We start from the raw sequence: 22249 nt of genomic DNA, 5'->3' as shown, positions 1-22249 counted from the left end.
ACCTGTCTTCAAGTTTCTTATGAGACTTGAAGTTATAATCTATTTTCAGTATGACTAGAATTTATCATAGAATCACAGAATCATAGAATGGTTTGTGTTGGAAGGGACCTTTAAGATCACCTAGTTCCAGCCCCCTGCTATAGGCAGGGACACCTCCCTCTAGACCAGGTTGCTCACAGCCCCATCCAGCCTGGCCTTGAATGCTTCCAGGGTAGGGGCATCCACAACCTCACTGGGCAGCCTGTTCCAGTGTCTCACCACCCTCACTGTAAAGAATTTATTCCTAATATCTGGTCTAAATCTACTCTCTTCCAGTTTATAGCCATTTCCCTTTGTCCTGTGGCTGCATGCCCATATAAAAAGTCCTTCTCCAGCTTTCCTGTAGGCCCCATTATCCTCAAGTAATTGAATGTCTGCTACAGTTTTTCACACCAATGGGGGGGTTGTTTCTTATCTCCTTTCTCATGTGTTAAATGCATTAAACATTCAATATCTATGCAGTGCTCACCACTGACACTTCCTACTAATATGCAGTGCTCTCCCCTCACCCAGTTCATTGAAGAGACAGTCAGGTTGGCCCAAACCCTACAGATATGTGTTTATTCACTGAAATGGGGAAGTTTCTCCTGAAGGTACATCCTAACATTTTATCTGACTTAGAAAAAAGCCAAGAAAACTTAGGGCCAGCAGCTCTGTATGTCGGCTTACAAGAGGAAAGCTACTACACAGGGTGCTGTGACAAGTGAAAACAATTTAGCTGTTAGCTTGAGAATCAGTGTAAGAAGCAAAAGAAGAGGATGACATATTAGGATGGGAGATGTACTGACCAGTAATTACTAGAGCATGGTTTGATGAGTGGGAGAAAGACATCTTCCACCAACTCTAGTGAAGGAGAGAAACTCATGACAGAGAGGGAGAAGCCAGGAGGTTATCTATGGGTCACCAGTTTCAGCAGACCTCTGAGATTTTCAGATTGAAATGATTCAAATGAAAGCTGAAGTCGGGCAAGCTTAAATATTTAGAGGTGTTATGAGGTTATTTCAATGGAAAATGGTAAACCACTGAAAGTTTTATATCTTGACCCAAGATTAACTTATCTTTTTGCCACTGATATCAAGGGCTGAAAATCGTTGTACAAATTCCAGTGAGCATCAAGTCCTTCACTGAACTCAGGAGTGGATCTCAGACGTGACAGAACCTGGCTTTGAACTGGTCATCATACATCCACGGTGAGGCATATTTGGCCACTCAAGTTCGGTTTGGGTGTCCCCACGATGATGCCATCTCTCTTAAATTTGTAGTGCCATGACCCAACCTGTCTATCAAGGTGCTGGATGTTATCCTGTCTGCGGGGCAAGTGCAGTGTTCACCCTTCTGTTAAGGATTTCAGGAAAGGGAACATCTTAAATATAAATCTAAGAATTTAATGATGTCATTCATAACAATAATAATGATACTAGTAGTTGAAATTATACACACTTCCTAGTTTCTAGCTGTCTTCTAAGCATAATGGTTACTCTTCCATTGTTCTAAACCCTATGGACAAGGGCTTCAGCCTGTTGGCTCCTCACAAAAGGAACCCTCTACGTCTTATCTTGTGTCCCCACCTCTCAAGGCCTCTGCTATCATAGTAGAACTGTGTGTAGCATCACGCTGGAGTCATAAATATCTCATTCTGTGAGGAGTAACTGCTTGTTACCATTGTCTATATAAAAGCTGTGGTTGTGTCTCACAACAGTAAGCAGAACTAAGACAAATTAAATATAGTCTTCTGCTCAGAATAACTGCTCTTGAAGATAAAGTAAGCAACCTAAGGCTTCAGACAGGTCAAGACAAGTTCGGAAGAAGAGAAATCGAGATGCTAGAGACTTGTGAAAGGAAGCAGTCCTTACAAGTGGGAAGGCTGTGCTGAGGGAAGTCCCCTGGAGGAATGAAAAAGGGGTTAGGTGAATCCTTTTTAGGGATTCAGCCTCTTAGAGGTTTCAGTCTTTTAGGCTGAAGTTTCTGAGTAGGAAAGCTGCTGAACAGCTCCTGGAATTATGTGCTAAGTCAGAACTTCGTGTTTCCATCTCCTGCTCAGAGACAAGTAGGTTGGTCTTTCACCATGCAGTGCAATCTTTGATTTTTGAAATAAGGGCACTAACAGAGAATGGGGAACAAGTGGGTGAGATATCAAAACGGGCCGGCATTGCAGCACCTCGGCTTGTAAAGAAGCACATCAAGGGAGGCAGGAGGGAAGTGGAGGCAGCAGCTAGCTCGCTGCAAGCCACAGGAAGCCTGGAAATAAAGTGGATCTGAAGGTGCAGAACCAGGTCTAGAAATGAGTACACAGATGTTAGCTTTCTTTAAGACACCCAGAGCACACCTTACTCAACAGCAAGAAAGGCAATGAGATTAAAGATTGCCCTTTGAGCTTGATGCTGTTCCTTCTGTAAGCCTGAGAAAACTGATTTGAAGGGATTTTTTCCCCTCAAATGCAAGTGCTCAGGTTGAAAACTTTTGTCCATATTATTTTTAGAAGTCCTGTGCTGAGTTCTACACAGTCCATGGCACTGTCTCATTTTGTCCTGAATGCCCCATCCCACCCACAAGCTCAGAGGCTTCTTCATGTCTCCTGTGTCATTGCTGTTACACAGCAGCGATGCCCACGTCTCTTTACTGCTGGAGAACCTGACAGACTCTCCAAAAGGAATATTTTCATGCACAAGTTGTGCTAAGGAGAGAAGTGTGTTTATAATAGACAGCTGCAGAGACATCTGTGCTAGGATAAGGACCAGCAGCTGTATGACCGTAGCTCTCAGCTGCTGGTTAGGCTGAGTGCAGCAGAACGACCTTTTGACTTCACAGGTTCTGTTCACTGCTTTGCTGAGTTCTGCTATACTTGAATTATTTTTAAAGCATGATGTTTCTGAGCACCTAAATGTTCGGATATTTTGCTGTGCACTGCCAAATGCTCTTGGGCTAGAAGAAGGTCAGACTTTCCTGTCAAAGTGTGAAGGGGATTGCACTACAAAATGGCAGAGAACATGAAACAGAAAAGTGGAGGATTGTGAAACCTTACATAAAAATCAAGAGGTAGAAAGTTCAAAGGGATGCGTACACATCTTCGAAATAACTAGGTAATGCTACCAAACATGAAAAGTGATACTTGGCACTTCAGCTGGCAATCTACCATCGCCAGCAACAGCTCCATCCTTTGAAAAATAAGTGCTCTAGTTGTGCAGCATCTGATTATGAGTTCTGTTCTAGGGGCGGCAGTAATTTCTTTATTCCATCTCTCCAAAATAACAGTTAGCTTTCAATTGATTCAATGGAACAAGAGTGGGATATATATTCACACTGCCACACAGCTATAAGAAATCCAAGTAACATCAAATCTGAACATACCTTGGTGTTTTTGCAGTGGTGTTTGCTGCTGGTGACATCTTAGTACGTGAGAACTGGTTGAATCCAGTGATCTGTTTCTGAGTAGATTGCAGAACTCTTTTACCAGTTGTACTTAGTGACACAGCACTTGAAAATGAGGACATGCTTCATGTACTATCTGCCTTATTCTAAGAGAACAGTATGCCTGCAAAAGAGAGCAGTTTGCTGTTGACAAGTTTCTACCTAAAACAAAATGTGTAACGGAGGAAATGGCAGTACCAGTCCCTTAATGGTATTGTGCTAGTGTAGAACTACACCTTGGTTTTGATCTGACAGTGCTGTTACCCAGAACTGCAAGAAGTTCTGAACGTTTTTTGGCATCTGCCTATGTAAGAGTAGCTTCAAACCCAATGGAGTTATTACATCAAAAATGAACTTTCATATTCAGGGAAGAGACACAAAGCTTCTTGGAGTACCTGATGTGGTGCTGAGTACAAACGTCTCTCCATTCTCTTATCCCAAAGTAGCTCCTGGTTTTATTCCATTTTGCAGCCACATTAGACAGAATGAACCTTCTAAAGGGAAAGGTGTCCTAAGAACCTGTGTTCTGTGAGCAGTCAACAGTACTGAGCTCTGTTTGAGGAGAGGATGGAGCTTTGGATCTCCATTTTGGTTTCTTAGATACTGATGCTTTGTACACAGCAGAGAAAGAGGAGGAGGTCAAGGACAACGATGAAGAGGAGGAGGAAGCTCTGCAGTAAGTCCTAGAAAACCTATTTTTAGTCTTCTTTGTGTAAGGCTTCACATCTCACTTGGGATAAATTGTGCTATTACCCTTCTCTCCGTCTGATTTCAGTGTGAGCTAGCAAAAAATAAAAGTAATAAAACCAAAGAGTTTGTCCCTTGTCCTGCAGCCTAGAGAGAGCCCTAGCCTACTGCAGAAAGCTTTGCTGTGTTAGTGACGCAGGTGTCTTTGGCACATTTTAAGTTAACACTTGCAGAATTTCGTGATGGTGATGGAAAGAATTGTGCATGTCTGGGGCATAGCTGGTGTGTACCACTTTGAATGACATAGCAACCCAAAAATGGGCATACGAACAATTACAGTGCTTCTGACCATCTTCTGTCTTTACAAGATTTGAAATTCAGCAAGGCAGATGAACACTTACTGAAAAATAAGAATTTATTAATCTTATCCTTTACTGTTATCAATTCTTGCAAATAACAAGATTGCAGATAAGACCCAATCTCACAGTGTTAAACCATTGCTAGCTAAATGCAGTCTTTACTTTGTGTTGACCTCAAACCTGATGTGTATGAAATGATCATTTCCTTGAAATCTAGAGGCCTAGGAAGTGCAGGACAATCCCATGGGCACTGTGTGTCCATGAAGACAGCTCCTTTGGGCTGTAAGTCCTATGCAGCATGGATGGGATTTGATCCTTCCCTGTGGCCAGGAGAGCTGGATCCAATGTGCAGCATTTGTGCCATCTGAGCTGCTCGTCAGGAAGGCATCACAGTGTGACAACTGGCCAGAAATAAATTTCCTTCCCTTTTTCTCAAAATACCAAAGGAATGTATAAAAACAAAAACAAAGAAACCCACCCATTTCTTCCTTCAGTTTTTCTCTAAAGCATCAGTTGGTCGGACAGTAAATGTCACAGAACACTTCTAACAGAAATGCTGCAGAATTCTGACCACAGGGGAAAGAAGTCTGGCCTGATGCTGGCCCGGATATCTTTCTAAACATCAAAGTGTCTGTGCAATACAAAAACCACAGCAATATGTAAACAGAGAGCTTTGTTTCTACATACCTAGAAGTTTTCCAAGAAGTAAAAATACGACAATGAAGCTGCAGTGCATTTCTTACCCACTGAAGAATAAAATCTACAAACATTAATTGCACTATCATAAATGAATGTTTTGTACACTAAGTATCTAACAGCAAGAGCCTTTTGATACTGAAGTTATAGGTTTATAGATTATATAGTTTTCTTAGGAAACATGAAAAAACAATTATGTATTTGGGAGGAAAGCTACAACAGCAGAGTAAACTGATTATATTATGATTATCTAGAAAATGCAGTCTAAAGACATTCAGGGTGTGCTTTTCTTACAGTTGAGGAAACTTGATCTGGTTTAACTTTAAACTTTTTATTAGCAGTAATATAACTTCAACTCAAATGCCATTTTTTCCACTGTGAATTTTTCCTGGGGTTTTGAAAGCAAATTTTGATCAGCAGGGAACTGGAGACAAGAAAAAAAACTGGAAACTTCCAAGGCACCTCTGAATTCCACCATATGTATTTTACAGGATGCTATCTCAAAGACAGTCTTCATCTAAACTTATGAGTCATTAAAAAACCTCTAGGCAGCTGAGACATACAAAGATGCAATTAAAACATTTATTCAAAGAAAACATTTATAAAGGGGCAGAAAAGAATGTATGGGGAAAAGTGATAGAGCCTTATCTGCTATTTGCCATTCTGTGATATTTACACCGACCCGCAAACCCTGGGGGCAAGGGGTTGGAGGGTCCATGCCTCTACTTGTGACACATGGCCAGGCTGCTTTGATAGTGTTGTATTCAAGCATATGCCTCTGTGCATGGGTGGTATGGTGGTGTTACTTTGCTATCTTCAAAAGCATGGCCACCAGAAACTGCTGTGAGTGGCAGTGTACCAAAGAAACATGGCAGAGCCCCAGGCAGAAGGCCTCTTTATCTGAGAGATGAGGCAGGGAGAAGATTGTCACCAGACCCTCTTTGAAGTATGAAGGCATCCTTTACTTGTCAGCCAACTCAGAGGAGTGTAACACCCCTGTCCCAGGGATGCGGGGATTTGTGTAGGAAACAGCTTGGACAAGTCAGAGTATAGCTGGGGGGAGAAAACAAGCTGGAGAAGAAGCAGTCTGTTTGCTGAAATATATTGCAAGAGCTTTAGAACATAATTACAAATCACCCAGTGGCCAATGTATAGAGTTGCTCTTTTACACTGGTGCTCTTTGAGGACTCATGCTCACCGTGGAGCATTTCACATCCTGAAAGGACATACAGGGTCATCCCACGAGGACACTGAGCACATAGGGCAGCCTGTGGGACTCAGGGCAGCCACTTGCTCTGAGGAATACGACTGTGCGGAATCAGAGCACCCCAGCACTGTCAGAGCAGCCGGAGATCTGGCTAGGCACCAAAGATGACTGAGTGACCCCAGAGCCTCTGGTGGGGCTCCAGAGGACACGGGCGCAGGGCTGAAGCAGCCCTTTCAGGTGGGCCTTGAAAGTCACCCCAGCAAAGGCATAGATCACGGGGTTGAGGCAGCAGTGGATGAAGGAAATGGTTTCCGTGAGCTGCAAGGCCAAGGCGATCCGGCTGCTGGACTGGCAGTCATCGATGATAAGCAGGCTCTGCAGGGAGTCCAAGAAGAGCACAATGTTGAAGGGGGTCCAGAAGAGAAAGAAAACGATGACTATGATGAAAATCATCTTGATTGCCTTGATCTTGTTCTGATTTTTACATTTTCGCAGGTTTCTTAGGATCTGGGCATAGCAGTGGACGAGGATGCTAAGGGGAATCAGGAGGCCCAAGATATTGGCAGCAAACTGAGTTGTAACCTTCCAGATATTTTTGCCAGGGGGATACATGGGGACACATTGCACAGACTGTTCAATTTCCAGCTGCTGGTTGAACACAATGTTGGGTACAGAAGCCAAGCCAGCCACCAGCCACAGGACTAAGCTGATCACCGTGCCACAAGAGGCTGTCCGTATCTTCATGGCATAGACTGCGTGGACAATTGCTATGTATCTGTCAATGCTCATGAGAGTTATAAAGAAAATACTACTGTAAAAACCCGTGTAATAAATGCCAGCCATTATCTTGCACATAGCATTGCCAAAAACCCACTGGTCTGAAGCATAGTAGGCTTGGAAAGGGAGAGGCACAATGAAGAGGAGATCGGAGGCCGCGAGGTTCAGCAGGCAGATGTCGGTCATCGTCATCAGCTTCTTTCTGGTCAGGAGGATCCAGAGGACCAAGGAGTTTCCCAGAAGGCAGAAGACAAACACGAGGCAGTAAAGGATAGGCAGGAGGAGAGATTTAAACCTGGGAAAGCTGTTTCCTTCAATGCAAGGAGTGGTGTTTTCATCATATCCGTAGTCATACTCTGTTGTGCTTAGGAAGTGGTCTGTGGGATTCATCTTGGATTCCTGTGAAGGAAAGAGCAGGAGGTAAAGGGTCCTGGCATGGGTCTCCCTGTTGGCATCTTACTCTGTGCCATATTGAGTCCGTGAGTCAACCTCTGGGCATAGAGGGACTGCAGAATGTGCTCCTGATCTAAAGGTCTGGATTTTTTTGTACCCCCTGGCGTGAGGAAATGTTTTGCCCATAGCATGAAGAACCTTATAAAAGTCTGCCAACAGAAGGAGACATCACACAGCAGCATGTTCATGTTCCTAAAGGAGCTGCTCAGGGCCAGGTAATGCCTGTAAGCTAGTTTGCCATGGATAGGCTCAGGATCACCTGTAACATACGGGCAATGATGTGCACTGTGGAGCACAGGGCTGCTGCAGCCAGGCTGCCATCAGGGTAGTAGTAGTAGTAGTTAGTAGTAGTTGGGTAGGGATAGTGATAGGAGGATGGTTGGACTAGATGATCTTGTAGGTCCTTTCCAACCTTATGAACCTATGAACCTATGGCTGTGCCTGCTGGTGGAGCACAGAGGTTTTGTTGCTCCAGCCTCTTTTGCCAAGCCTCAGTTTTCAAGTTTAGAGAACACCAGCACAATTTGAGTGGGAGGGAGGGAGCTTCCTCACTTTGTCATTTCTGAAGAACTGCAGCGAATACAGCTTTTAAGTAGTTTGAGGTTCTTTCCAAAAGTGAGTCAGCACTTTTTTTTTTTTTTCTCAGATGCCACTTCACAACCACCATAAAAAGGGATATCTGGCAGAGTGAAGCACTCACACTGTTAAGAAGTAAGGTTCTTTCAAAAGACAGTGTTTTGGATGAGTTTAGCTTGTCTCTGCTAAGATATCTGCATGTTTGTTGTGCCCTTCACCTATGTTGTGCTGTCATGCCGGTTGATCCTACCTTGCAAGAGCCTGAAACAGAGTGATGGAGAGAAGTATCAATGTAATAAGCACTGTAACACAGCAGCAATAATGCAAACAACAGTGATTAATTCATAAATTCAGTGCAGGTGGTGCAGGGGAGTGGGAGCACCCACACGTGTGGCACAGTGGAGGCTCAGCCCTGCAGAGCTCAGGAGTGACCAAGCAAGGAGAGAAAGCAAAGCTGCAATCTGCCTTGGCAGTATAATTCTTTCCCGTATTCAGCTTTCAGGTAGAGCACCTGTGTTGTTAATTTCAGGTCGGTTTTCACACATAAACACTGTGATATTGAGTCATTAGATGATGGCGGCTTATGGCATTTTGAGAAAATATTTACTGCTAATGTCATTCATCTCATGTGCAACCCTGCCACGCTTTGACTGTGATCAGTCCAGCAATGGTTTATGCTTCTTAGCTACCTGTCAGGGTCACATTAAAAGCTGCCTATAGGTTCAGCAACTCAAACTCACACATTATCAAAATACAATGAAATACCAAGTTAAGGGTATATATGGATGTGGTTACATAAAGATACATATATAAGGTACTTCTGATAGATAGATAGATAGATAGATAGATAGATAGATAGATAGATAGATAGATAGATAGATAGATGGATGGATGATAGGATACACCTCACTTAGGTGACATCCAGAAGTGATTTTGCTGAGCTGAACAGAGCCTGGAGGTGCTCCACCTCAGACTTGACACTGCCTTCCCATGGCCTAATACCCTTCTGTGTTCCCAATCACGGAACAACACTTCCCACTTTCTCCCCTCTCTCTATTAGTTGGCCAAAGAAATCAAGCCCCAAAAGAAGCTTTACGGAGGGCATCAAGAGAGGCACAACCAAGGCAGGCCCCTTCCCCTGGACACCAAAGCTCACTCATTACTTTCAAGAGCGGCAGGTTAAAAGTGGATGGACTCTACCTTGGGCAGCGGGAAGCCTTCAGGCTCTCAGGCAATACTGGTTCTGTCTTCTTCTGTCCTCGTCCTCTCAGGCTCACGAGTTCTCAGGAGGTTTATGCTATTGCTGGTGGGGAGGGATGAGATTTGGTGATAGTGGGTGCTGGATGGGCAGCTGCCAATTACAGAGAAGACTTTGAGACAAAGTAGAGGACCTGAAGCTGCGGTAAACAGGAAAAGGTAAAAGGGCTCAAAAAGACAAGCTGCAAAACAAAAATCAAATGTGGCTCTTTGTGAAGGCAGTAAAGGTGTCACTGTAAGAGGTGCTCACCTTTAGTGGAACTTTGCTCATCTCCCCTTGCTTGCAGCCACCCCTCATTTAAGCGAAAAATCGCCAAGTCGAGATGTCTCCACATGATCCTGTCTCTGATATGTGATCGCTGGGTGCAGCAAGTGCTGGACTCTCGCAAATTTGTACAGATCCATTCAACTCAATAGTTCTGCAGCTTTTTACAGAAATGGAAAAATAATTTCCAAGAAGCATATTTTAGTTTTTCTTTTCCTTCTGCTAATACCAACCTGCATGCTGCAGCCTGATTAAGTCCCTTCCTATCAGTAGTGCACAACCTCTGAGCAAAGTGAGAACTCACAGTTACCTCTGCGTCTTTGCAATCATCTTTTAAGCATCCTGTGTTCAACTGGAGACGTTTTAGAGTTTCTTTGCTCCCCTGGCATTTCTGAAAGTGTATTTTGGTTCATTTGGGATACGTGGTCAAAGACAAGGAAAGTGGAACAAGGGCAGGCTTGGCTTGGCAATTCTTATTTTACACAGTCACTTGAAATTATTTTATTTTTCATTAAAAACTGTAAATGATGGTAGTGCTCTAATAATAATATAATATTTAATAATATAATATTAATCTAATAATAATAATATAATATTAATATTAAAGACATGTTAATAATATGTATTTATTTTAAAAAGATTATTAATATTCTAGATTGAGGAAGAGTTTTATATTTTTTCTCACAGTACTTTCCGTTGAATGTGCTATGATTTTGCAAGAAGATCTCAATTCATGCAAGCTGTGTATTTTAATTGTGGATGCTCCACCCTGGAGGTGCTCAAGGCCATGCTGGGTGGGGCCCTGGGCAGCCTGATCTGGTGGGTGGCAGCCCTGCCCAGGGTGGGGGGTTGGAACCAAATGGTCTTTGAAGTCCGTTCCAACCAAAGCCATTCTAAGAGTCTATGGTTCTGTGATTCTGTGACTCCATGAGCCTATGATTTTTTAACTGGAAAATTCTCCAGCAGTTTATTTTCTCCAGCCCCTGTTCTACATGCCCAGACAAAATGTGCCACAATGTGGGGCAGCAGGGAAACATCAGAGGAGATGCCACTTGTATGGTACAGAGGGAAAAGAAGTTCAAGACCTTGAAGGCAAGGAAAAGGGCTTCATCAAACATGGAAAAGTATAAACAGCAGGTGAAAGGACCTGACAGCTGCAGTGGCAGAAGGACAGCCTTTGACAAGCCAGAGGAATGCACTGGTGATGGTAGTGATGATCTGGTAATGGGGAGAGGGTATGTGGAGGCTCTTTCAAGAGCCATTGGAAAGCTTGGAAGAGGGTAACTGAGGAGAGATGGGAGAGAGGTGTTTCCAATACAACCCATATCCTCCCAGATACTTTTTCAGCACTGGAGTGGCATTGGCCATGCTGTTAAACAGGATTCTCCTATCCAACTGATGAAAAGTCCTCTGCAGTTCATCTGAGGAGGACAGGAAAGCAGAAAATGCAGTGAACAAGCAGAGGCAGTAAGATAGGTAATATATCAGGTTGGATATTTGGAAGAATTTCTTCTAGGAAAGAGCAGTGAGGCAGTGGCACAGGCTGCCCAGGGAGGTGGTGCAGTCACCGTCCCTGGAGATGTTCAAGAACTGTGGATGTGGCACTGAGGGACGTGGTCAGTGGGCATGGTGAGGGTGGGAGGGTGGGTGGAATAAGTGATCTTGGAGGTCTTTTCCAGCTTTAATTATTCTATGATTCTATGAAACGAATGCAGAAGTACAAGGTCAGATGTACTTCAAAGCGCTGAATGAAGCCAGGTGGGAAGGAGGGAGCAGGAAGCTGTGAAGCAGAGGCCAGGGGAATATGTCCCCTTGCAGGAAGCATGAGTGGGCCAAGGTGATACCAACGAGCCTGGCAGGAGCCACAGGGCAGGGCTGACTCTCACCTGTTTGATAATGATGTTTGATAATGATGCCTGAAACCTCTCTGCTCCAGCTGCCATTCAGAATCTCTCTCACTCTGAATGCTACTACTGTCATTAGTACTGCCTCTCTTGCAGGCTTTCCTGTAAGAGAAATATGCTACAGCAATGACAGATACAAGCCCATGGAGGCAACTGGCTGTCAGAATCTCCCCTGGTACAGACCATGGCCAGTCTGGTGTGAGATCCACATGCCATGCTCCATACAGCCAGAATTGTAGACCAAAAGCTGTGTGGCATCTCTGCTTTGGTGACACCACTGATGTGCTGGCTCCTCAGCCACCAGCCAAGCAAGAATTGAAGGGAATTTGTCACCATATGAGGAGTGTCCTGGCTTGTCACCGCATGGTTGTGCAGCAGGAGTTGACTTTTTGTGTGGGCACTGAGGAACCTCACACCTCGAGGCTCTGTGCCACACTTCTCCTTTAGCTCTGGCCTGCTGCCATTGTCACCACAACACTTGTGTTCACTTAACACATCTACCACAAAGTTACGGTTTCTTGCTGCTTTATCTTCTGTTAGAGTAGTACCTTCAGAGAGGAAAAAAATGTGCACTGCTTTATCTACCCTAGGACTTGTTAACCCAAAGGTAACCACTACATGACAGCAACATGGAGCTCCAAACCACTCAGTCCTCACAGGCAGAGGCCATGGCCAAAGTGAATCCTACCATGAGACAAACAGCATTGCCAAGTTCTCAGCTCCTGCAGAGATGTACAGAGCACACTTGTTCAGCCCTGGACAGCTGTCCCAGGGGGTTTTCTTCACCCACGCCACCATGGCAGTTCCTCAGCATTGGGATGATGGCCATTAGTGGCTGCAAAGCTGCTACACCTACTCTCGTTGAAACTTTTTTTCTCCTGCAGATGATCTAGATGAATCAAACTTGAGCAAGAGAAGAAAGCTTTGGTTCTGACAGAATACACCAGTAGCAAGAATGAACCACGGCCTGAAGATGAAGTGCCCAACTGCAGCTCGGGCCTTTGGTGGGGGTGGTTGTCCCACATGAACAGATGTCAGTGCAACAGCTGTTAGGGAAAGGTGGGAATGGAAACAAAGCTCAGACAGAATGTCCCAAGTTGGAATGCACCCACAAAGATAACCAAGTCCAACTCCCGGCTCTACACAGGACCACCCAAAATTCTATGTCTGAAAGCACTGTCCAAACGCTCCCTGAACTCCAGCACTTGGGGCCGTGCCCACTGCCCTGCAGCATGCTCCGTGCCCACCACCCTGCGAAGAAGAACTTTCTCCTAACACTCAACCTTACCCTCCCCTGTCACAACTTCATGCTGTGCTGTAACACCAAGTAAAACCAAGACCTTTCCCTTTTGTCAGCAAAATGATACATTTAGGTTGACTGAATTGCTCTGAAATTGCCAAGCTGGTGGGGGGATTTCTGCTTCCAAACTAGAGAAAAAATTATCCTGTCAAATTCTGGTCATAGCATTGTTGCTTTTCATTTTTTGAATGTGTCATTTTCACATACCACGTTTTCCTTATATAAATAGCTTCTTCTACACCTCCTTCCTCAAAAACACACAGACACTTAAAGTTTCAATAAACTTGCAGTAGAAATAAGATGTGTTGGTTTCGCTGATAGCAATTTTTTTTTTCCAAATTGGTCAGCAAAATACCACCTTGTATTACTGTAAAACAGTGTGTTCTGATGCAGACACATAGAAGCATATATTTGGCATTGCTCTGCCCATCTCCTGCAGCAGATGCTGGGTGCAGACAAAGAAGCTGGGAGCCAGGGAATCCTCTGAAAACTGATGCTGACTTCGTTTGGGAGGAACAGCTGGTGGTGTTTTGTGAGCTCTGGGCCACCTCCCTCTTCTCCACACTCTGCTTTCCACTGCCAGCTCCAAAGCTGCACAGATTATGGCTCTGACAGCTGCAGGCTTGCACAACTGCTCCATTTCACCATAGCAGAAATCAGTGCATTGCAAAATGCCCAGGACAGTAACTCATTCATAACAGTGTGAGCAGGGAATAGGGTTTTCTCAATCATGTTTTGCAGCAGAGTCACTGCAGGGCAGAAAGAAGCAAACAAATACATCTCTTGTGTACAACGTCCTTGAGAACAAGACCCTTCTGTGCTCATCCCTTGGACGATGCTACTTTCACATCCTGTTTCTTTCTCACTTAAGTTTTTAAATCCTTGCTGTCTTACACCTTTTGAATGCCAGCACCTGGGCATCTCTGCTTTGCCTCAGGGTGGAGGGCTGAGTATGATGCAAGTAAGGATCAATTAGCAAGATGACAGAAGACTGGGACAGATGGGATGCTGAGGGATCCCTTATCCCAGTTCCTGCCACATGGGTGCTCAGCTTGCTCCTACAGCCCTTGCTTTCCTGCGGCACAGTTCACCCCAGCTCTTCTCCAGCCTCTCTCCTAGCAAAGTTATCTTAATACTCAATCCAAAACTTCTTTGGTGTGATTTCAGTCAGACATTTGTCCTATCTGTGGAAGATCAGGTGCTACTTTCTTCCAATTTCTTTAGAATATTTATAGGTCTTGTTCCCCTTTAGTTCCCTGAATAGATCGGTTTTTACCTTTTAGGTCATGCTTTCTAAATTAATAACTGTAGCCACTGTTCTTCAGCAGCTGTCCAGTTGTCCTTCATCTTTTTCCAATACACTACTTAAAATCTGATGTGGAGCCTCAGCTGAGGTCTGATCCCAGCAAAGCAGGGCAAATAGGGATGCTGTTGGCTCCTGCAGTCACGTAGCACCACTGATTCATGCTTCCTTCTTTTTTTCTCCAGAACTGCTGCCTTCCTCATCCGATACCCTTGACTGAACTTGCCCCAGTGCAGAACTGTCACTCCTGGTCTTCTTAATTTATCAAGCTTATTTCAAGCAGTCATCCTGTCTCTCCTTGCCTTTGAAGCTGCTCCTAAGGTGGTGGAAAGCAGAAATAAAATGATGAAAACCTGCATTGGTTCTTCATCCAAGGCATTAATGAGAATGCTGAGTCCTGCAGGGAAAGAGAGTACTCCAGGGGTCAGTGCTGGGTCTAATTCTGTTAAACACCTTAATTAATGTTCTGGTTAATGGGGGAGAGTGCACTCTCAGCAAGTGCAAGAAACCAGGAGGAGTGGCTAACACACCAGGAGATCATGCTGCCATCCAGAGGGAGCTGGATGGGCTGACAGGAGCCTTGTGAAATTCAACAAGCAGAAGTGCCAACCCCTGCACCTGAGGAGGAACAAGCCCAGGCACCAGGACAAGCTGAAGCACAGGAGGTTCCCTCTTAACCTTAGGAAGCACTTTGATGTGTGGGTGATGGAGCACTGACACAGGTTGCCCAGAGATGTGGTGAAAGTATCCATCTCAAGGAGATGCATGCACAGTGTGGTCCTATCTCACCCATCTCCCTGTGCCCTCCCCAGAGACAAGAAGAGAGCTTTTGTTCATGCTGCTGCCCACAGAGAGGTGTGAGGAGGGTTTGGTAATGCTGCAGATAAATCTGTATCTCTGCTGCTGGTAAACAGGAAGCTGCCGAGCAGCTTCATGCTCTTTCTCGGTTTTTTAGGTTCTTTGGTCTGCTTTTTGTAGCTATTCTTTTTTGCTTATTTCATCTCAGGAAACGCATTTTCTGCCACCTCTTGCAGGAAATGTGCAAGATAGAAAAAGTGTTGAAAACCTCATGGTTAGCTCAGCCTGCTTGGAAGTTGGTTGTGAGTCAGAGTACCAGGCACCCAGGACACTGGCAGAAGCCCACACTCAAGCTAACAGTGTTGGTAGTAAGGCTGAAGGGATGTGGCTGCACAATACAGACACTTGTACATAGTTTTGCTATGATCAGACTTTGCGCCAGTGTCAGCAATGGCTTTCAAAGCCTTTTAGTCAAGAGCATCAGGGCACAGCTGCTGTCCACAGCTGCAGCACCAGGCGCTTTGGAATTTATTTTGAACCCCAGAGGGACACCAGAGATCCAGCTGCCCACACCAGGCTCCCTGCTACACACTGCAAACAACAGCAGCCCCTCCAAGCCACTGCTGCAGGACCTGCTGGGGAGAGGGACAACCATCTCAGATACACGGCCTGCAGGGATCAGTGTATTCAAATCACTTCAAATCCACCCCCCATCTCACAGGTACCTTCAGGCCCTCCATTAATCCTGAAAGGGCAGATGGTTATGCAGATGCACTTTTAGGAAGAAGGAAGGTGAGGCACAACTGGACAAAGGTGGCTTTGCTGCCAAGTGGCTGACTGCACGCTGGTGGGATGGAGTTCACATTGTGCATCTGCCCTTCGTACTGTCTCTTAGCCTTCATACCAAGGAGGATTCTTTAGGCAAGGGAGGTAAAGCAGAGAACCCATCTCTACCACCTACACTCTCCTCCTCTTCTGTGGGCTGGGGATAGATGTGCACAGCTCAGTAAAAATAAGAAATGCAGCCAAAAACATACTGAAAAATGCCTGGTCCAATGAGAAGCTGGGTTGGAGAGAGGATGAGACTTTCCAGTACTTTCCAGTACAGATGCTCAGAGAGGGTTTCCTTTCCAATGCCAACCTGCAACATGAAACTCATGTTTTCTTAGTTTAAGTGCAAGAGGGATTCTTTGGGTTCCAAAAGAGTGGGACAAAACATGAATTTTTAACACTGCATAGGTAAAATTTATATTTCCTTTTATGACAGCCGGATTTTTTTTTTTTTGCTTCTGATACACTGCAGTAGATCCAAGAAGCATCAAGATTTTCTACCTTCCCCCTTTTTCAGGTATAGTATGAAAAGTCAAGCATCTAGTTCAAACATTGCAGTTGCTGCTGGGTATGAATGTGCGTTTCTGATCAAGACCAAACACAAGACCAGCATTCATATGCAGGACTTGTGGTAATCTCTCCACATTTCTTGAGGAGGGCAAACAACACCCGAGAAATCTGGAAATCAACAGCTGTGCCACAAGGCTTTACACACTCACAAAAAGGAAGTTCTTGGATTTGTCTCAAGTAATGTGAATATTCAATCGTGAAAAAGGTGGCTGCCTGAGTTTCATTTACAAGCTACTCTGCTTGTTTGGTGATCATGCTATCAAATATTCACAAAGGAAATGGTGCCAAACTCAAAAAGCTTTCCCAGCGTGAGCCTTCCTTAAGGAAGTGCCCAGAGAGCAAGCAATGGTGGTCAGCACTGGTGGACCCTCACACCTCACTTTACCAACAGCAGTTGTCAGAAGGCTGGACAAAGAGGGTTTGTCCTTCTCATTATTTAGGACTTCTATCAGAATTAGGGGTCCAAAGGAAAAACTTCTCCAAAAGAGCAGTGAGGCAGTGGCACAGGCTGCCCAGGGAGGTGGTGCAGTCACTGTCCCTGGAGGAGTTCAAGAGCCGTGTGGATGTGGCACTGAGGGATATGGTCAGTGGGCATAGTGGGGGTGGGTGGGCAGTTGGACAAGATGATCTTGGAGGTCTTTTCCAATGATTTTCTTAATGATTCTGTGATTCTATGAAAGACAGATCATTCTTGCAATGTCTCATTTTAATTTTCTAAGTCTTCTATTTTGGAAAATTTTAAATGGAAAATTAAAACAGGAATTTTCCACTGCGATGCAGTAAAATAGATCTATAGTTCAAGAGAGCAAAATGAAATCATACCACTAAGAAAAAAAAAAAGGATTGACAAGGTTTTGGGGTTTACTTTGCCTTTTGAAATGTGAATTGGCATTCTGATAAGATATCAGGCAGCAGCTGACCACAGGTACCACAAGAGGTTAACATTTGATGAACTTCTCAGTAATGCATGCTGTTCAAGTAGGGATGAGCTCCCAACATGTTTTCTTTCATCTTGTCAGTGGTAAGCTTTGTATAAAGCACATCTTCCTCCTCTCCCATTGCACAAAAGGAGCAGATGACTGTACAGAGAAATAACATAGCTGTCTTTAGCCTCTTTAGAAGCTCTGATAGAAAAGGATTATTACACCTCTCACCTTGTTGAAAACTCAACCCTCACAAGCTTTTCATTTAGAGAAGCTTTTAGTAATAATTTGGATTTTGATATATCTTAGGTCAAAGGTCCCAAACTACAGTCTGGTAGTGGCCAACGTGGTGCAAGGGATCCTCGGGTATTACAGGACCTGCTGAGAGTGGCTTTGTCCAGTCCTCCACCAGATTTCTGATCTCACGGGTGCTTGGTGGTCCTCCAAGAAACTACCTCCAAAGAAAATTCCTGTGGGCTTTTGGGCATGCATGCAACAAACAAGGAGTCTCTGAAGCAAACTGAGGAGTCTGGAAATGACACCAAGAGGTTGATCTGGCATAACCTAGCCTCAATCACAGTGAGCACAACTCGTGTTTCAGCATGGCTGTGCTGTCCCACAGCATGAATAAGGAGCACGGTAGAAAGATCTGCCGTGGTGGGATGGAAGAAGGGGCCTAACGTGTGACAAAGGAGCAGCAGGGAGGGAATTTTCACACAGAGAGAGGAATTCATACTTTCATAAAAATCAGTCAGGGATATGAGGTCTCCTGAAACAGAGGTCTCCTGTTTCACTTGAAGCATTTCTGAAGATCTAGCTAGGTGTGTAAGAGAGACCCTTCAGCTATGACTGAAGTGTGGACATGGGGTGTCCGAGTTTAATACGTTCTCTGTTTCCTTCCTAGAACATCTGATCTTCAAATCCTCCCTTGTCTCGGGTGTAGGTGCTGGGAGCCCCAGGTACTGGCAGAGGCACTGGCTGGCTGCCACCAGAACACACAAGTACAACAATGTGGGGATAGGGGATGCCAGAGCTATCGAGTTTGCAAGCAAGTGCGGGTGCAGCTGCAGAAAGAGGCATGGAGCAGCAGTTTGTCCTCACAGGGTCCAAAATACATAAGGACAGTGCAAAAAGGGAAATGACAGGGTCGGTGAGAGGTTTGGGCAAGTTGTCCCCAGCAATGGGCTGGCTAAATGCATTCCCATGAGCATGCCTTCACATGCTACCTACCTCTCCGACAGCTCTGCTTCAGTTTCCTCCTTCTCCTCCCGGGATGGTGCTGTGAGAGCAGTGCAGTGTGAGTGGGCAGCTGCAGGCAGGAGCTGTGTTCAGCATGGGCAACAGCTGCTGGCTGCTGGGACATGTGGGCAGGAGCAGAGGCTGGCATGGAGACAATGCTTTGGGCACAGAGGCTGCCCCCCCTTCTGAGTACTCAGCTAAACTTACAGCCCAGTTTTCTGGACCGTGTGTTGCTCTGTATGGAGGCTGTGATCTCCCTGATGGCTGTGGCTGCCTGCTGGCTTCTCTGCCTCAAATTGTGAGATGCGATTCTGGCCTGAGTCTCTGCCCCAATAGCCAGAGCTCCCTCCAGCAGTAGAAGCCTTAGGCTCATCCAGGCCTCACACCCTGATCCTCCTCCTCTCCCTGAAAGCCAGCACCAACATCCTGATGGCTGAAATGTCCAGGGGCAGGGGCTACCTTCAGATGTCATGGGATGACAGAGCCACCACAGGACATCAGAGGCCACCATGGGAGATCAGCGGCAGACATGAGGGACATCCAGGGGCATCCAGACACAACAACTGTGGGCACACAGACAGAAAGGTGTGAGTGCACTCTGCATTGAAGCAATTCACTTCCCTTGAGGATGTATTTGAAATAAATCACTTTCCTCAAGGATAAGTTTTGGGCTGAGCACGTGGCTGCGCTGCTGCTGAAATATCCCAACACTATTATTTCCTTAATGGCTGCAGCCAGTTTTGGGTGCTCAATCTGATCCTGCCAATGTCCTTCCTCCCTCTGCAATTTTGGGCCCATACTGCCTGAGGAAAGTGAACCTGGCATGATGTGAAGTGCTACCAAAAGGAAAACCAGACCTCCTCCTGCCTCTGCAGCGAATCTTTTCTGCAAACCAGAGAAACCTGCACTTTGAGGGAGTTTCCAAGATAGCCTCATGCCCAGGGAGGAATTCATGGTTGCAGGATACCTCCCCCTCCTGTGTTTGCACCCAAACTGTTTGATATCACCATGTGGGCTGTATGGTCATGGGGGCATCCATCTTACTGCAGGTCCTGCCCAGACTGCTTGAACTCATCTTTCTTCAAATGCCTCTCTCATCTGTGTTGACCTGAGGAACCAAGCTCTGCTGCCAGCATCACCAGACAGACAGAGACAGTCTTCTGCCACTGATGAACACTTACCTCATCCTGCTGCAAACTGAGAGCCGGACCTGGCCACCAAGCATCTGGTTCCCCTTTATGCAAAGCACATTTGAATACATGCCTTGGTTTCCACTTTTGGCACACAGCTGCATGCTTCTCTGGCTCTGCAGAGCAGGTGGCTGGGTGCCCACACACCTGGAGCTCTGTCACCAGCAATCACCAGGTCCTCATCACAAACCCTGGCATTGCTCTTTTATGTCTCTCGAAAAAAGAGAAGACATCTTCCAAAGTATGCATACTTCTTTCCCTTGCCCCATAGTTTTTCAGTGTTGTGAGGATCAGGCTTGCCCTTGATTCCCACCGAGCAGAGGGAAGGAGGTCTGGTCAAATGGTGCCAGCTGGGTCATGGCAGTCAGGATATAATCCATGCTGCATGACTGACAGCTGCCAGCAAGCCAAGCTCCACCATTTACCCCAGACCTTGTTCTCTGTTTGCTGGCTTTGCAGTTCAGGCTCAGCCGCCTATGCTGTGGTGTTATTTTTGTGGTATCCTAAAGACACACTGCTTTCTCCAAACATACGCTAAAAAATAAGCTGAACATGGGGCCAGCAGCTGGCCTGAAGTCCTGATGTCAAAACATGCCCTGTTGAGACATCTTGAACATTAACCATCACGCACCAAACCCAATTGGCGTCACAGGACTGTTGGCGTTGCTGTCTGCAACAGGGAGCAGTGGTTACAAAACATCTTGTGTGAAGGAGAGGGCCAGAGCCAGGCCTGGGGGGGAAGGAAGTGGGAAGAGAAGGAGGCATGAAGGCCACATTGTCCTCACCCACCCCCCTGTCTGCTTTTCTTTTTGTATGTGTAAAATGAAGAATTTATATATTTCTGATTGCCACAATGGCTTCAGTTCCACAGCAGGACCACAGCTCGCTCCCACTGCGTGGGACTCACTCTTGACCTCAGCTTTGTCAAAATTGGGAAGTCAATGGGAGAGGTCCTCCAGAAAAAGCTTCCAATGTTTTCTCTGCCCTAGAGTGTAAATATGCCTCAATCCTCAACAAAAACATTTTCTCGAAAGCATTCCTTTGCCATTTGAGGCAGAAAGATACAAACAAAATCAACCTGCAAGCAAGAATCATAGAATCACAGAATCACCAAGGCTGGAAAAGCCCTATAACACAGTCCAGTCCAACCATCTGCCAATCACCAATAGTTCTCACTAAACCATGTCCCTCAACACAATGTCTAAATGTCCCTTGAACATCTCCAGAGATGATGACGCCATCACCTGCATGTCCATGGACATCCCATTCCAACACCTGGCCACTCTTTCAGAGAAGTAGTATTTCCTAACATCCAACCTGAATCTCCCCTGGCATAACTTGAGGCCATTCCCCCTCGTGCTATCACCAGTTACATGAGAGAAGAGGCCAACCCCCACCTCACCACAGCTTCCTTTTGGGCAGTTGCACAGAACAATCAGGTCTCCCCTGAGCCTTCTCCACACTGGGCAATCCCAGCTCCCTCGGCTGCTCCCCATCACACTTGTGCTCCAGACCCCTCACAGCTTTGCTGCCACTCTCTGGACACACTCCAGGGCCTAAGTGTCTTTCTTGCAGTGGGCCCAAAATTGAACACAGTACTTGAGGTGCAGCCTCACCAGTGCTGAGTACAGAGGTAAAAGAAGAAAACCACTTCCCATTGCTATTAGTCATCTTCCATTCACCAGGTACCAGAACATCTCAGCCTTCTCCTGCGGAGCCCTTGAGGAAGATCTTGAACAGTTAAATCTAATGTGTGCTGTGAACCCAGGCAGAATTTCCACTTTCCTACTTTTGTCTGTATTTAAATTTCAGAATGTTCCTACATGTCATGAAGATGCAAATGCAAGCCAGGGTGCAAACGGTGTTATTTTTTGCTGTCCTCGTTAAAAAGAAATAAAAATTGCTCTTTCAGCATAAAAGAGCAAAGCTACTTCCTGTGTTGCCCATATACCCAACTCTGACAGATGTTTTTATCATCTCTTTTTGCCAGCTTCTGCATGCTTTCATCACCTATCTCACATGGGTAATTAAGAACAACCCTCATTAGTGTGTATGAGTGATGTGTCTGTACAGTGCAACATACCACAGCAATACTGAGAAAGGGAACACTGAAATCTAAATATCTTGTCAACACATTGAGTGTGAAAGTAGCTTGAGGTAAGGGAACTGTGAAGAAAATAAACGTGCTGTCTTCTTATCACAAATTCACAGAGAACATAATACTTATCCAATCAGACTTGCTCTCTCATTTGAAACTCCATTGAGACACCACTGAGCCCCAACTTCACCCACTCAAAGAGAGGGTCTTCAGTTTGTGGAGTACCTGGGGTTGCCAAGCCAGACCTGCCCAGGGACTCCTTCCCTTCACCTGGGACACACTCGCATCCACAGGGCCATTTCTGGGAGTTCACACACTGGTGTGGTCCCATCCTATATCTCTGTGGCTCCAGGGTAGGTGGAGAAGATG

The 22249-nt window shown here is 45.5% G+C and overlaps 1 protein-coding gene across 2 annotated transcripts; it reads right to left on the bottom strand.

Annotated features, from left to right (window-relative positions):
* Positions 1-5103: 5103 nt before the first annotated feature.
* Positions 5104-18625, bottom strand: LOC136059473 (C-C chemokine receptor type 8-like). Of its 2 annotated transcripts, XM_065753677.1 has the most exons (3): positions 18584-18625; positions 9403-9505; positions 5104-7572 (listed from the first exon to the last, which is right to left on the bottom strand). In XM_065753677.1, exon 3 carries the CDS (start codon positions 7561-7563, stop codon positions 6508-6510), a length of 1056 nt encoding a protein of 351 aa, XP_065609749.1. In that variant the 5' UTR covers positions 7564-7572; positions 9403-9505; positions 18584-18625; the 3' UTR covers positions 5104-6507. The 2 variants fall into 2 exon arrangements, with proteins under 2 accessions (XP_065609749.1, XP_065609750.1); XM_065753678.1 differs by lacking the exon at positions 9403-9505 and having other exon boundaries at positions 18584-18619.
* Positions 18626-22249: the final 3624 nt, after the last annotated feature.

This window comes from Cyrtonyx montezumae, unplaced genomic scaffold (assembly GCF_038088225.1).
Source record: "Cyrtonyx montezumae isolate F1298 unplaced genomic scaffold, pur_monq_1.0 scaffold_8, whole genome shotgun sequence".
In the NCBI taxonomy this organism is placed as follows: domain Eukaryota; kingdom Metazoa; phylum Chordata; class Aves; order Galliformes; family Odontophoridae; genus Cyrtonyx; species Cyrtonyx montezumae.
Note: the sequence above shows the minus strand (reverse complement) of the source record. Positions and strands in the feature narration are given on the sequence as shown.

What these genes read in the sequence shown, in the direction of transcription:
- LOC136059473 (XM_065753677.1), bottom strand. Translation starts at nt 7,563, where the DNA reads ATGAATCCCACAGACCACTTCCTAAGCACAACAGAGTATGACTACGGA.